At 45.2% G+C, this 16,944-nt stretch overlaps 1 protein-coding gene across 5 annotated transcripts in view; it reads right to left on the reverse strand.

The window, feature by feature from the left end:
* The window catches only part of DOCK9 (dedicator of cytokinesis 9), a 291,057-nt gene extending 275,857 nt beyond the window's left edge, over positions 1–15,200 (reverse strand). For all 5 annotated transcript variants that reach the window (XM_045444882.1, XM_045444848.1, XM_045444766.1 and 2 more), the window contains exon 1: positions 14,856–15,200. In XM_045444882.1, coding sequence (XP_045300838.1) covers positions 14,856–14,984 — 129 coding nt within the window. In that variant the 5' untranslated portion in view covers positions 14,985–15,200. The remainder of the gene's footprint in view (positions 1–14,855) is intronic.
* Positions 15,201–16,944: the final 1,744 nt, after the last annotated feature.

Here is a 16,944-nt window from a genome sequence, read left to right on the forward strand (position 1 = left end):
GTTAAGTAAGGACATAATCAAGATCCAAATCCCTGCATGTTTGGGGTCTTTGCACCTAGGAGACACATTCTAGCTGCCCAAAGAAATTAATCTCATAAATGCCCTATTTTCCCTAGTTAGCCTCAAAGTAAATCACATGTATATAGCTAAAAAATCTTAATTTTAGGACTCTCTGTAAGGTTAACAGCTGCATTACCATAAAAACAAAAAGCCTTCCCTCCCACCTCTCTAGCCCACTCCTTTGCCCTAACCCACGATTCCTACTGCACCATTATCACTGATGTGAGTTTCCTCCACCCTCACCCAACAGCTTCATGAGGAAACAGTCTACCACCACACTGCCACAAGCATGTACATCAAGCTTCAAGTTTCCTGGGTGTCACGGAAGCAGAGTAACAGATGTGGAGGTCCTGGTATATTTCTACTTCCCTAAAAGCTGACTTGAGTCTCAGCACCTTCCTGCAAATTTGATCTGCACTAGTCACAGCCTTCCTTCTTCCTTGCAGGAAGCCAGAGAGCCAAGAGGCAGAGGACTCCCAAAGGGGAACACCAACCCCAAAGCTCCCCGGGTCTCATCTATGCTCCTCCTTTCCTCTAACACCCTTCTTGAAGACAAGGTCTGTGTCTTAATCAAATGTTTATCCTTCAGTGTTTGTTGAGTAAATGAATGACAGATAATAACCGGGGATCTACTGAACACTGAAGCGTAAGAACTTAAAAAACTGTAATAACACTGCATTTTTGTCTGCTAATGTCATCATTAAAAACTCAAAAATGACTCAAGATCTGCTAAGATCCTCACTGAAAGATAAACAAGCGGACAGTGAATCCTCAGGAGGCTCTAGGGCAAGATGCCCTAGCCTGATAATATGGAAGATGACAGGGAAGCCTGGAACAGAAAAGACTGGGCTCCATCAGGCCTCTGCCCCTCCCTTCTCAAAGGTCCCTGCGGATGGAAATGAGCTCCAGGCTGCACCAGGCCAGGCTCCAAACCTCAAGATCTGGTCAGAAAGAATCAGCTTAAACCCATTCTGGGCTGGTTAGTGCCTCCCCTACTGTTACAGGTGACACAATGCAGGCCCTAGGCCAGGATACAAAGTTGTAAGTGTCACAGGCAGAACCCAGTTCTCCTGACAAGTAGTATACTGCTCACTGGAATATGCTGGGAAATTATGGAGTAGGGCTGGTTTGGGACTTATTTCCCAGAATGGAGGATGTCCAAAACACCAAGACTCCATACTGTCAACAACAGAAATTGGGCTTCTTTATGACAATTTCTAACAAATGAAGCCACGGGAAAAGACAGCTGCGATTCTCTCAAATTCTAGAAGCTATTCTGAAATTCCTTTCCTCAAATGGAGCTCTCTATAATGTCTACCAAAGGAGCCTATCCTCACCACCCAACCTGTGGGGTATCCAGAGCCCATAATCTTCACTCCTCCTTTCCAGCTTCGAAACTCCAGACCATGATATGTGATTTATAAAAAGTGACTGTCCCCAGTTCAAGAAACCATCATCTTCTACTGATCATCCCTCTTCTCCCTCACCTCCTCTTACACAGTACAGAAATCTCAACACCAATGTGTTTACTAAAGTTTGCCTGGATATATTAACTCTTCCAGGAGAAACTAACGCTGTGTCACCAATCTTTGCCTCTCTCAGTTTTGAGCAGTTTTAAGTTTTATGTTCCATTAAAAACTTGATGTGTTAATTGGTTTTTCACAAAATTACCTCCAGATAAGACAGTAAGGCACACGCATCCTTCAGTTCGGAAAAAAAAAAAAAAAAGAATCCTATAACAGTAGTTATTACTAATCTTCTAGAAAAAAAAATAGCATTCTCTGAGTTTTTCTTCAAAGAATAAAGAAAATCAAAATGGCTAAATGAATATATTAAAAGCCAGAGGAAAAAAATTGTAACCTACAAGATTAAATATTCTGCAAATTCTAGCTAGTATAATAGTTTATAAATGAGTCTAACATACTATAAATATTATGGCACCTCTGCTCTCACCATAGGAACTCTGCTTTCTACTTAAGAAAACAGCAATATGTTAGAATGACAGATTAAATAAATTCACTGAACAATTTTAAAAATGCAACTTTTCCTGTAATAATACAACTTGAACCAAAATGCCATTTATAGCTGAATATTTATTTTAGCCAAGGCAAAGCAGCCTGAAAGGTAAAATGACCTACATTAACAGACCTTATTCTACAGTAAAGAATTTTAGGTTAATAGGCCCAGGAAAGTCTTTTTCTCAAGCCAAATAAGATTTGAACCAAAGTACACATAAAACCATGATTTTCTATCCCTTAAATAACATTATTTGACTACTAAATTAATTCTTCATTCCTCAATAAGTTTCTATTGAGACCTTTTTTGGATTAATCTTGTAATTCTTGCCTTTTAATTCCTTCTCTCTTTCCTCCTAACCCCTTAACAGAAATGTAGAACTCCTTTCTTGGCTTGTAGAAAAATGAATGTCAATTTCACCTACCAACTGGCCTGAGACTGATGAAATATACAAGCAGAAGATCCATGGTGCAAATGGATGTATCATAGTCTGATATAATCTGATTATCATGGTCTGTAAAGATATTCAATGAAATGCAAGTGTAAACAGAGTAAACTCAATTATTTCCTGTGGTCAGTGGAAAGTACACTGGACCCAGAGTCAGTAAACTCAATTTTGTTCTTGTCTATAATACTAACTAGCTGTATGAGCACAGACTAATCGCTTAACCATGATAGATCTTAATCTTCTTCATCTGTAAAATTAGGAAACTGGACCAGATGACCTCAAAGATAACTTTCACCTCCAAAACAATATGATTTCATTTCCATGTAACAAATTTCTCCCAACCCAGAGAATTCATGGTACTTTCCTGAAAGGTGTTTAATGATTCAAGTTAACAATTTAAAAGTTCTAACATACTCGGGGCACCTGGCTGGCTCAGTCAGAATATGCAACTCTTGATCTTGGGGCCATGAGTTCAAGCCCCACGTGGGGCATAGAGATTACTTTTAAAAAATTTAAATTTAAATTTAAAAAAAAGTTTTCAGGGGCGCCTGGGTGGCTCAGTTGGTTGAGAGTCCAACTTCAGCTCAGGTCATGATCTCACGGTTCATGGTTCAAGCCCTGCATCAGGCTCTGTGCTGACAGCTCAGAGCCTGGAGCCTGCTTCAGATTCTGTCTCCCATTCCCTCTGCCCCTCCCCCACTCATGCTCCCTCCCTCTCTCTCTCTCTCAAAAATAAATAAACATTAAAAAAAAAAAGTTTCCAAGAAACTCAAATTATATCATTTAGACAATCCCTGCCATGGAAAAACTGCTAAATATTAGTCAGATGACCTTAAGTGAGTCATTTGATTTCTCCTGTCTTCAGTTTCCTCACCAAAAAACAGAAGTAAAGTAACTATCCCTGTCTGACTGGATTTTCCGAAGGCTCAAGCAAGACAGTTTTTTGAAAGAATTTTATAAAACTGTCGAATGCAAAGTTTCACTCTTTCACATGGGCCTTCTTCTATGAGCATTTAATGTAGGATCTTAAACTGATTGACAGGTTTTTTTGCTACCAAGATGCAAGTGTCTGTCTCACTTCAGGAGCACATTTTACATCAAGATACACACTTGTTTAAGCACTAAGATACACACATGCAATTTTCAGAGAGTCCTAATTTTATATGCAACACCAAAATTTTCCTCCTACGTTGATTGTGTTTTGTATTCCTTAATAGATTATTACTATCCATTTGTGAAAGTAATGCAATTAGGAAACAGAATATATAAAGAACAAACTATATGCCTACTTTTCATGTATTTCCTTCCAACATTTTTCTTAAACACAGGCTATTTCTTACACAGTTGTGATCATACATATTTCCGTATTTTGCTTCTTTTTCCCCCAACACTGTAATTTTTCCACGTTATAAATTCTCCCTAAATGGCACTTTTAAGGGTCATATGATATTCTTACAGGTTGCTCTCATAAGTAATAAAAGCTTGTACTTACTGGGTATTTACTGTGTGCCAAACCCTACTCTAAGTGCTTTACATGCACGTGCTCACTTAATCATCACAAAGATCTACAAGACAAGTGCCGTCATAGTGTCCATTCTCAGGATAAAGAGCCTTCTCAGCAGAGCTCGGGTTTCAAATGTCCGGAGCCCAAGTTCTTATCCGTTATATTCCACTGCATCCCTAGAAAGAACAATCCCCCATCAACATCATCTTGGTTATACTACCAACCTTTTCTATGTTCTAGAATTCAGGAACTAAACATCTGATATTTAACTTATTCCTGAAACAAAAGAGCATGGTTTATCATAGCATCTGTAAGGTCATAAAACTTTCTCATGGACAAAATACTACCTCTACTTTTTTCAGTGAATCATTCTGTATAGACTGCTTATAATCTCTTTTTTAACTTAGCACAGTAAACATCTTTCCACAGAACATTACTATAGCCACACGACAGAACATGTATTTTCTGTCAAGACGAAATGTATGAAAATAGAGCATGTGAATCTCAAACTAAGAACATACAAATTTCAGAATAAACTTGAGAATAAAGTGGTCAGTGGAGACCATAGGTAGTTTGTGGACATCAGCTTCCAGATTAACTGTCAGTGAATCTAGCTAACATTCAATAAATGTTAATCTATAATAAATAAATGGCCATGTCTCTAACACAAGCACTGGCCCAGTCTGCCTCCCAAAGTAGACACACCCAAGTACTATCTTCATGGTATTTATCCCTGCCAAATTCAAAGAAAGGAGGTGGGGAGATTCAAACACACCATTTGGCATTAGAGTTCTGATCAGATAGTATGTTTCCTTGCTATCAATTCACTGATAAGCACTCAAGGAGTCTGTTAGAGAAAAAGTGCCAGAGATGAAAAAGAAACAGAAACAACTTCACCATCCACGTACTTCTGCATGGTTTGCAAGACTCAGATTCAACTGAATGGAAGGCACTTCCAGTGGTTTTTATTGGTTGTATTTTTGTTTTATTTTGTTTTCAGATCAGTTAGCTAATAAATAGCTAATACAAGAATTAGATCAGTGTGTTATTTTATACACTGAAGGTCTAAAGAGTTGGTGAAGACAAATGGTCCTAAAAAAGAAAATTAATCTTATTTGTACCAAAATGTGTGGCTGCTTTCAAAAACTATGCAGAGATCATGCAGATTTACTGACAACCTGACCAGTTTTTTTCTAAACTAAAACAAACACAGGGCCAGCCCCAAAGTGATATTCTTACGTGCGAGAAGATAACCAAATCTGTCAGGTGGCAATGAAAAATTAATGACATAACGGAACTGAGCATTAGGAAAATTAATCTGGCAGAGGGAGATGGGCAAGAATGAAGTAAATAGAAATGGGTACAGGGGAGTGAGATTAAGGGCAAGGGGGAATCAAAAAAAAAAAAAAAGATGAAAAACTGAAAGCGTAAGATGTAGTCTTCAGGATTCATTTATTCACACATAAAATATTGGTCGAAGCCCCGCTATCTGCCAGGCCCTGGAGAAACTGTGGTCAACAAACAGTTCAGTGAGGGAAACAGACATTAAACGTACACACAAATAAATATCTAAATTGTGCTAAGCGGAACAGAGGAAAAGAACAGGCAAGGCCTGTTCGGGTTTGGGTGGGTAGGCAAGGCCTCTGTGAGGCAAGGGCATGTAAGTACAGTTCCAGAAACCTAGGGGAGTGGCCTGGCAGATGAGGAAAGAGGCAAGAGGTGATTATTATCCCAGGCAGAGGTAAGCACTCCTGCCAAGGTCCTGGGGTATGAGAGAGCCTGGCATCCGGAGAACGTTAAAGCCGAGCCAGTGAGCAACGGCAGAGTGGTGCCTGACAAGGAGAGCACCTTACAGTCCAAGCTCCTATTCCAAGGGCAGTGGGAAGCACTGTTGTGTTAAGGATTCAGAATTAAAGCCTTAAGGATAGAGGAAGAAAGGCAGCAAGGAGACCAGATAAGAGGGACTATGGAGGGGACCAAGGGAAGGGCAGGAGACAGAGGGAAGGGGACGATAGGTCACAGCAGTCAGGAGTGCAGCTCACCAAAGATCTTAGCTCTCCTTCCAGGCACATAGATGAGAATGGACTTCCCAGCTCTTGGAGCTAGGTGTGGCCAATGGACCGGAAGCCAAAGTGTGTGGAAGAGTAAGAGTCTATGAGGGAGTCCCCACACTCTTTCCCCCCAACAAGGGATATTCAAGATGGTGGCTGTCCCCAATCCAGGTCCCAGGATGTGGATAACATGGCCCCGGCCATCCTCAACAGACAGGCAGCACTGGGAGGGAAAAAAAACCCTTCTGAGCCACTAAGGTTTGAGAGTCATTCGCCCACACAGAAGCAGAAACAGGACATAATGGATGCAGTGATGACGGAAGGAGGAAGGCAAAAGGAGATGAAAAGAAGACATAAAGGAGGAATGAGAGATTTCAAAGTCGGTGGCCATGACAATAATGCCTATTGCTAAGGAAAAGAACGCAAAGAGGATGGCTGATTTGGGATGAAAAGTGGCAATTTATGTTTCACAGATGCTGAACATAAGGGACTGGTAGGACAGCCAAGTACACGTGTCAGACAGGTCCAAGTGCACATGGACAAGTAGGTCTAAGCTGGGGAAACTGAGATAAAGATTCAGAAGTCCAAGTGAAGGTGGAGAGCTCCCTTCAGAGTAAAGAGCAGAGATTAAATGTCATGAGCCAATGGTGGAGAAGGGACCCGTCAGGAATGCCCCCAGGTGTCTGGGTAGCAAGGGGACAGAGTGAAGACTGGAGCATGGAAGAGAACCAGAGAAGGGGAAGGAGGGGGGCTGAACGGCATCAAAGACCAACAAGTTGAGAGGCCACCCCACACCAAGGACAAGTCAGACTTCAAGGGCTCAATCCAAGGTTACACCATGCTTAGTAGCAAAGAGGTACTAGAACCCAAACAGCCAGGCCCAAGCTCCTGAACTTAAACACAAGCCTCCCTGCCTTCCAGTGATGCAATGGAAAAATTTTCTCAACAATATTCTTCTAAAACAAAATGTAATGGTATCGTAAATATTCCACATTCCACAACTTATTTAGATTACTGTCAAGATCTTTCGATAGTTTGCAGTTGGTCGGTATTTTACATTTTCTGCCCTGAGCAGTCAGCACTGTGACTTCAGACACTGAACTTAAATGCACATTTCAGGTTGATCCTCAGGAAAAATTCCCACAGTTCTAAGTACTGGACCAAAAAAAGGGAGTGTGTTAAAGTTTTTGATATGAAGCCCAAATGCAAAAAGATTATACCATTCATCATGTCATAAAATCCAGGAGGCACAATTCTCACTAAATGCTATGCAAATGAGAGTCCCTGGAGTTGGGGACAGAGTAGTCCTGCAAACAGGAGTTCACCCATCCTTGCAAATGTCTTTTCTATCTTGGCAAATTTCCAAATTTATCAGGCAAAAATGGCATCTTGTTTTGATTAATGTTTCTCTAGTTATTAGCAAGGTTGAACATGTTTGTCTGCTCCTTATTGGCTAATTATGCTCCTCTTCTTTCAATTTGAGAAATTGCGTATTAATGTCCTTTCCTATTTTTCTACTGGAGTGTTTTTCTTTTTGTAATTGATTTACAAGAACTCTCAATATATTTTTAAAAACGTAATACTATTAAATATGGATATAGATAAATAAAATGTTTAGTGTTTCTAAGCTTATGACTTTTTATTTTATTTTGTTTTATTTATTTGGGGAGGTGGGCAGAGAGAGGGAATCTTAAGCAGACTCCACACTCAGTGCAGAGCCCAACCCAGGGCTTGATCCCACGACCCTGGATGATGGCCTGAATGAAAATCAAGAGTGGGATGCTCAACTGACTGAGCCACCCAGGCACTCCTTTAAAAAAAATTTCTTTGTCATTTTATTTTAAGGAGAGAGAGAGAGTACAAAACTTTTATTTTCTTTATATTTTGGGTGTCTCTATATGGACAGCATGGATTTTTCTTAGAAAGAGAAAGAGTGAGAGCAGGAGAGAGAGACAGAGGGAAGTGAGAGAGAATCCTAAGCAGGCTCCACATTCAGTGCAGAGCCTGACATGGGGCTCGACCCCGTGACCCTGGGATCATGACCTGAGCTGAAATCAAGTCAGAGGCAGCTTACTGACTTAAATTTATAGTACTTGTTACACACAGAACAGAGGTTTGAGTGTTCACATGGGAAGCAATAGGCAGAGTGGTTAGGAACACATGGTCTGAAGCCACAGTGCCCAGGTTCAAGACCCAGGCCCTCCACTTACAGCCGGGTCACCTTGTGACTCACCCTCCCACATGTAAAGCTCTAACATATAACCTAGGACATAGTAAGTGCTCAATAAATGCTGGATGCGGATATATTTAGTCAAGATAACATGACCTTACTTCTTACTTTATTAACATAACATGACCTTACTTCTGTTAAACATATTAAGTGATTTAAATACCTTATTTGATCTTTATTTTAAAAAACTAAGATAATAATATCTAGTAATCCGAACTCTCAGATGAGCAAACTGAGGCTTAGGTGAAGTAACCTACTCCAAGGCCTCAGTTCACCAGTGGCAAAGCCACAGCTCACTTCATAAACGCAGACAAAACTGGTTTTTCCCTTTACTTTAATGCTTTAAAAATCCCTCTCCACCCTTACGTGATTATTCATCGATGTTTTATGCTGCTTCTTTTATTTATTTCACATGCAACTCTTATATTTAGTTATAATTTATTTTAGTATAAAAGGCAGGGCCCCAACACTGTTTCTTTGCAACACCATTTACTGAATGGAGCACACTCACCACATTTGACTACTCCTCCCATGATACCCTAAATGATTACACACACTGAGTCCTATTTCTGGGTTTTCTCTTCATGCCACAGACCTTTCTCCCTGTCCTTGGGCATGACATAAAACCGTCACATTATTTACCCCCAAGGTTACACTTAGGAAAAGATGTCTCTCAGAAGCATATATTCAGGGATGCCTGGGTGGCACGGTCAGTTGAGCATCCTACTTTTGATTTCAGCTCAGGTCATGATCTCACAGTTTGTGAGTTCAAGCCCTGCACTGGGCTCTGCACTAACAGTGCGGAGCCTGCTTGGGATTCTCTGTCTTCTTCTCTGTCTACCTTTCCCCTACTCACCTTCTCACTCTCCCTCAAAAGTAAATAAATTAAAATAAAATAAACCTAAATAGGTTTCAAAGAGACAAGGGAAAAAATATATATATATTTTGTGATGTACTCTCAGCCAATCATTGAAATTGTTCTCCAAATTAGCAAACGTACCTCTCAAAATTTCTCCCCCTTCCTCCTAAAACATGTCCCTCTTTGTCTAAGCTGCTGCTTGCTCCTTCTTGGCCTAGCCAGGCATTCCAAGCAAGCATTTGTTCAATCTCTCATTCTTTTCTAGGAAAAAAGTCCCCCTTATCTCTGCCTCTTCCAGGTCCTGTTTAGTTCCTCAGAACACTTTCCCACGTGCACCAGTTCTGCCATCTCATCTTCCTCTATGCGCTGAACCAACCATTTGACCTTTTAAATGTGCTCCCTTGTACTGTGATCCACCTTTCTGTAGACTACTGACCTGTCCACCTGTTTAGATCATAAACCCTCAGGGTGAGGGCTCGCTCTAACACAGCAGTGTATCTCCACCAGTCAGCAAACAGTCCTAGCACAGAGAAGGCCCTCAATCCACGTGGAGAAAGATTTTACAATTCCTTCCCTCCCTTTTCAAACTCAAGGCATTACTAATGCCCTCCTGTCTCCTAATATTCAAATGGACTAGAAACCAAAGAAATAGAACCTGTTGTTGATTATCTACTTAGAGATGGGCCTCCACCCTACTTCCTGTGTTTGAGGACATTTCTGTTTGTTAGGACTCCACCAGAGGGTGGAGAAAGACAGTGAGGTGATGCTCAGGCCAGTTCAGTTGCCGATTTACTAACATATCTGATTTGAAATTACAGCCAAAATGAGGTTTTACCTTACCCGAGGATTTCAAAGAACACCACCACTCGGGTCTCACGTTACCTCAGATAATACTGGAACCTTGAGCTGACTGACCTAAGAGGGTGAGGAAGGCCTCAAGCACATATTCCAGGAGAGAATCATCCCACACCTTCTGTCCATCCTCTGCCAGTAACACAAAGGAAAATTTAGTGACCTGACTCGGTTTCATTTCATTTCATACTGCTGGATGAAGGGCATGGAATAGTATCACTGGCAGGGGCTTGACATGGAAGGAGAGTTTGAAGCTGAACATACAGAGATAAGATCAATAAGGGAGTTGGCAGCCAGGTGACCCAGGTAGGCATCAATACCCAAGTTCATATACCTGGTAAACCCACACAAAGGCCCATGTCACAATATTTACACAAATCTTTCAGAGAAAGGATATTTTTAGGCCTTGGGTGATACAGTCCATTAGATCTAGGCCATTATGATGCTATCTTTAATAAATCTGAAAGACTCAAGCAAGGTAAAATGCTTTCAGGAGCTCCAAAAGCAATCACAACTCAGCCTTCTCGGGGAAGGTTTTCTTCTGAGCTTGCATATATTTTGAATGTACTGCCCTGCCCTCCCAACTATTCTAAATCATGGAAAACTAATTCTGGAATTGTGAGGACTCTTCCTTCATTAGCCAAACTCATAAATTACCAAGACGATTACTAGCAATACATCTACTAATCATAAAAAGCAACTTAGAATTCAAGCCTGTTGATAAGGAAAGAGCCTCTAGGAACAACCTAGTACAGCACCTCATTTAATATAATGGAGCCCTAAAGTTCAGATAAGTTACACAACAGCACAGCGTGACTTAAGTGATTGGTCAAATATATGCCAGGCATTGTCAAAGAGCTTTCTCTATATTACTCATTTAATCCTCCTAACCAACCCTAAAAAAATAAGTACGGTTATTATCTCTACTCCACAGATAAGGAAACTGAGGCACAGCAAGTTTAAGTTATATGCCTAAGACTGCCCAGCTGGTAAGGGGCAGAGCTTGACTTACAAACCACATGCTCTGCCTCCAGAGCCCATGGTCTAAACTACTAAGTCTTTAGGATTAAAACCCAGGACTCCTAACCCCAGATAGGGTCCTCACTATCATAATTCTAAGCCTCATGAAAGAGAGAACCAGAGCAGCTGGCTGACTCAGTAGAGCATGTGACTCTTGATCTCAGGGTCATGAGTTCAAGCCCCACATTGGGTGTGGAACCTACCTTAAAAAAGAAAGAAAGAAAGAAAGAAAAAGAAAGAAAGAAAGAAAGAAAGAAAGAAAGAAAGAAAGAAAGAAAGAAAGAAAGAAAAACGAAAAAAGAAGGAGCTAACCACATTTGAAAAGGTCTGCAAACCTTATTTAAATCCTGATTAGAACAAACTACCTATCAAAGATGTTTTTTAAGCAATCTTGGAAACCTGAAGAGTATATCAACAATTACTGTTGATGGCATTATGTTGATGGCATGATGGCATTATACTTCCATACAAAATATCCCTATTTTTAACAATACGTACTAGGAGTATGGGGAGAAAGGACAAGAGACCCGGAATTCACAAACATATACACATACACAAAATAAAAAATGGACGGTTGAAGCAAAGTTAGGTAAAATCTTGATAATTATTGAATCTGTGTGGTGGACTATGAGGGTTCATTATACTATTCTCTCCACTTTTTTGTATGTTTATTTTCAAGCTCTTCGAATTAATACAAAATCATTTTTAAAGGCCCGCAAACCTAAGCCTATGAAAAATGAAGCTATCAAACAATGAAAAACTTATGAGCACGTCTCACTTTCACATTTTAAAGTTTGGTTTTAAACAGCAGCCTTTAGTACCCACTAAACTATTTAATTTTGTTGTTTCTGATCTCACTACCAGCCACTCACCAGTACTAGAAGCAAGGAAAGAACTAGTTATATCCATATTCCCTTCATTTTTATCTTCATGAGGTCTCAATAGTTCATTTTTGCTTTTAATTCCCTTGCCCTTGGGGATGTGTCAAGTAAGAAATTGCTGAGGCTGAGGTCAGAGAGGTTTTTTCCTGCTTTCTCCTCTAGGGTTTTGATGGTTTCCTGTCTCACATTCAGGTCCTTTATCCATTTTGAGTTTATTTTTGTGAATGGTGTAAGAAAGTGGTCTATTTTCATTCTTCTGCATGCTGCTGTCCAGTTCTCCCAGCACATTTTTAACTAATCTTAGCCCATCTGCAAAATTGCTTTATTAGTCAGCTAGTTAAGAGTATTTATTGAGCATTTACTATGCTGTAGGCATTGTGTTAGCACTGACCCAAGTTGTCAAAGACAGAGCAATCCTCTGTCCCTCTCTCTCTGTCTCTCTCCCACTTGCACTTTCTCAAAAATAAATAAAACATTAAAAAAAAAAAAGAGGGGTGCCTGGGGGACTGAACTGGTTGAATGTCCGACTTCGGCTCAGGTCATGATCTCACGGTTTGTGAGTTCAAGCCCCACATGGGGCTCGCTGCTGTCAGCACAGAGCTGGCTTCAGATCCTCTCTGTCCCGCTGTCTCTGCTCCTCCCCAGCTTGTGCTTTCTCAAAAATAAAAACATTTAAAAAAAAAAAAAAAAAAAGGCAGAGCAGAGTAATACTTCTATCTAAGCATGGATCATTAGACCATGGGACTCCAAACCGTGGCTTGGTTGCTGTTCCGCCTCCTGCAAGGATCAGGGGCACCTCCTTATGTCCTCCTAGACCAAAGCCAGACCAGAACTTATGTGGCAGGAGCACCTACTGTGGCTTCCTGATGGACACTGGGGAGCATGAAGAAGAAGGTGGTAGCAGAGTGCCTGGGAGGAGGTGAAAAGAGTGAGGTTAATGGGTTATTTTTAGGATCTATAAACTGTCTCTAATTCCTCCTTCTGCAACACAGAACCACTGCAATGCACTTCCCATTCAGCTTGGGAGCCCCTCAAATGCCCCAGTGAGGACACCGGCTTTCCTGCAATTTGTATTTGTTTCATCATACAAGTGACCACCCACAGAGGACACTAAGAGTTGAGACACCAGCCAGGCATCTGACGGTCCGTGCCGGAGGGTGCCAGGGAAAACAGATGTACCAGTAAAGTGTCGTGAGGTACCACGGAAGTGTGTCAGACATGGGAATGGACACTACCAGGTCACTATCAGTAGGCCATCCTCCAGTGGGAAGGGCAGATACTCAAGGAATGTTGCACATCTACGTCTGTTGCAAGGTTGTGCCTATATTGGCACTTCTGTGCTCAACCTGATGGTCATTAAACTAGAACCTCCTCTTCAGTTCAAGTCTGCCAGAACTTTGGAAATCATGGCACAGTCATGTTTTACTTACTCTTCTTTTGCCTCAAATCCCTGCTGAGGGCAGTGGCTCCCGGTTCAAAGAACTAAATTTCACGTGAGAACAGAAAAGACGCCACAGATGTTGCAGGCTTTATCCTTAACACACATACAATGGCAAAAATCAAGAGGATGCAGGAAGTCCTCCTTAGACGAAAGGAAGAGAAGTCAGTTTGGGTTATGGAGGAGAAGCCAGGTTCTAGTCTATTCCCAACTCCTACTCTACTCTTACCACCCACTGATCAAGTGCAGTAGAAAAGCAAAATAAAATCCCTATTTTATTACGGACGGACTGGTTGGAGTTTGAGGAATCTGGGGTGATCTGGCAGAGCTGTCAACTGAGAGAAAAATCAAGCTAAGCAAGCTGGACACGGAAATCAGCAAAGTTTCATCTCCAATCTCCACAAACGTCATTCATGTCATCCTGTGTCTGCCCAGGAAGGGCATCTATCTGCCACCAGAAAGATGCCCCAGCTCCTGTGTCAAGGGACCTGCACTCCACTGGAAAATACCCTACACAGAGGCCACAAAGCACAGACAATCACTTCCAAGGCCCATCTTCCCGCATCGTTCCAACAAACACGGGTCACCCGCCCACAAACAAGCCCCTTTCCAGAAAACAAATGCCAACGACGATGCAAGGAGCAGCTAAAAGTTTCCAGCTGCCCCAGAGAACATGCTGCCATCAAAAGTCGCTCCTCTCCCGAGCCATCTGAGTGATCTGGATATACTGCATTTCCAAATATAGCAGGACCAGCCCTGGCTGTGGAGAAGTCGATTTAAAACTTCATCATCCTACACCCAGAGGCCTATTCTTTAAAGATGTTCTGCTACAACCCGATTAATCTTGGACCTCATTGCTTCGCTTGCTTCAAATCCCCAAACTCCATAGTAATTTGCACCAGTGCTGAAATTACCAAGGGTTTCTATCACGCCCCCTAACCCTTCAGAAGAGGAGGCCAAACCTCAGGAAGCCGGCTTAAGGGGAGGGGGCGGAACCGCTTCCCTTCTGGAGCTCAGCCCACCCAAAGGGTACGCAGGTCCACCTCTTACCCAGGGTTTTGGACTGAAAAAGGAAGCCCCCACCTCCACTCCCCTGCGTCCCTCCAGGCCACAGGTGTCAAGCCCCTCCTGAATACCGGAAGAGCAGGGGACTGCGGGAGAAACGGGGGCAAAGGAGAGTAAAGCCCCATTTGGCAGAAGGAGGTAAACTTCGGGGTGGGAGGGGACTAGTTGAGGGAGATGGCGATCTCACTCGCAGGAAATTCCCAGGAGGGAAGGGGCAGCAGTAGTGGGGAGAGGAACCCCGGACTCAGGGTGGGGATGTGGAAGTTGCTGCCCCTCCGGGACCTTCCCTTCTTCCCTGTGCAGCATCCACCACCTCTTAATCCTGCGGTCCTAGCTGAGTCGGGCAGCTCGGCCTGGGCCCGACCGACTTAGAGGAGCGTGGAGGAGGTGGCCGCCCGCCCGCCTCCCACCATCTGTGGTCCCGCACTCACCAGGAGCACCGAGCCGCGCACCACCTCCGACACGCTCTGCCGCAGCTCGGCCGCCGTGCCCGGCTTACTCAGCGCCCGGGTGAACTTCCGAGTCTCCGCCGAGGCAGAGAGCAGCGGCGGCTGCGACATCCTCGCCGCCTCTGCCGCCGCCGCGCCTGCTCCCGCGGTCCGGCCCGGCCGCGCCGCCGCCAGGTGCGCCTTGGGCGCCGGGCCTGGCCCGCAGGCAGCTCCCGGAGCTGCCGCCCCCCCCGCTCCCCCTGCCGTTCGCCGCTCGTCCTGGCGGGGCAACCGGGGCCGCGCCCTCCGCACCGTGTCACGCCCCGAGGCGCCCCCCCAGGCGTCCGCGGTCCCCCGCGCTCAGAGCAACGCCCGGGCTCGCTAGGCGCGACCGTGAGTGTGGCGGCGGCGGCGACGGCTCCCCCATGCCACCAGCCTCCCTCGGCGGCCGCTTGCCGGGCCGCCTCCTCGGGGCGGGGTGTCCGGCGCGGCGCGGGGCGGGGCGGGGCGGACGGAGGAGGGGCCGGCGCGGCGGGACGGCGGGCCCGGCAGGTCGGCCCGGTAGGCGCCGCACGGCGGGAGCGAGGTGGCGGGACGCTGGGCTGCGGGACAGGTGGGGGCGCCTGCGCTTCTCGGGCCGCACGTCCGAAGACCCGAGGTGAGGGCCGCGAACGCCGCCGACTGGGCGCACAATCCCGGGCTGGAGCGGGACCGAGTTCCCGAAACCAGCGCCTGTCTAATGGGACCCTGTGGTCAGCGGCAGGGTGCGGGCTCCGTGGCACCACGCCCCCTGTGGGCCGGGGGCCTCTGGGGTCTCAGGAAGGTGGGCTTTATGCTGCACCTAGAGAGCACAGGGCCGTTGGACAGAAAAGCGGTCGTGCGGGCCCGGAGGGAGCGCCCTGTCTGGGACCCTGCCTGGAGCGCCACACGCACTCGCATTGGCGCTTCTCGGCCTAAAACCACCATTCCGCCCCCAGAAGCGTGGTGCGAACCGCGAGGAGCCTCTGCGAACCGAAGGGAGCGTCCCCGGGTGAGGGGCGGCGCAGGCCGGTACAGCCGCTGCGAGTCCCGCAGACCCCGACCCCGCAACGGCGACCTGCTGCGTCACCTTGGGCGGGATCAAAACTTCTGAGGCTGGCCTATCTCTCGTGTAAACTGAGGACTATAACCTGCAAGAGGCTGAAGTGACACCACAAGCGTTCCTGCCGCCCTTCCGCGGCCGGACGGGAACGCGAGGCGCGGAGCCCGGGAAACCCAGAAGCGCCGGCCTGCTAGCCCCACGAGACCCAGGAGCTGGCGGCTGCTAGCGACAGCCATCGATCTGAGGAGCTTCCTCTCACAGGCTTTCCCACTTTCTCGTCCCTAAGGAGCCCCACCGCCGTGTCTCCTTTTTCCCTCTTTTCTGAGGAAATCCCGAGCAGCCTAACTCTGACCCCGCCGGAGAGAGGGCGCCCAGGGAGGAGGGAATTTGCGCTGGGCCCAGAGCGCATGCTCAGTGGTTTGGGTTTGGGCGGGTTCCCGCGGCGGGGAGCCCATCTTAAAGGCGGCCCCTCTGATTGGCCGGTCTTTTCAGGCCACGCCCATTGCCTGCTGATGGACAGCTCCTTACCTGCCGGGTCGGATTCCGCAGCGCGAGGTGGTAGCTTGGAACAGGCCTCGGGAGGAATCGCCGCCAGCGCTCAAGCCTAAATGCCTGGAGGCGTCCTAACCGCCGTCTTCGCGACGAAGGAGGCTGCCCATTGCGTCCCACCCCACCAGAAAGCCAAACACTGGCCTACATCGGAATCTTAAAGCGGTAGGAAAAACTAGCAATCTCGTGCAGAAAGCAAAACACCACCGTTCAGGACTTAATGGGCGGGTCTAGCATATAATAAAACTGGAGGTTAGGCATGCAGTTAGCGCCCAATAGAAGCTTGCTGAATTGGATTGTTTTCCTAGGAGGTTGGAATGCAGGATGTGGCACTTGAGTGAGCCTAACAGGCTGAAAGATACACAAAACAAGCCATGTGTGATAACAAAAACAATTACACACTAACCCATTTCCTCCTCCGCGAAATAAGGGAATAGCCTAGACATTTCCCAGTCCTCTCCT

This window comes from Leopardus geoffroyi, chromosome A1, assembly GCF_018350155.1.
Source record: "Leopardus geoffroyi isolate Oge1 chromosome A1, O.geoffroyi_Oge1_pat1.0, whole genome shotgun sequence".
Lineage (NCBI taxonomy): Eukaryota > Metazoa > Chordata > Mammalia > Carnivora > Felidae > Leopardus > Leopardus geoffroyi.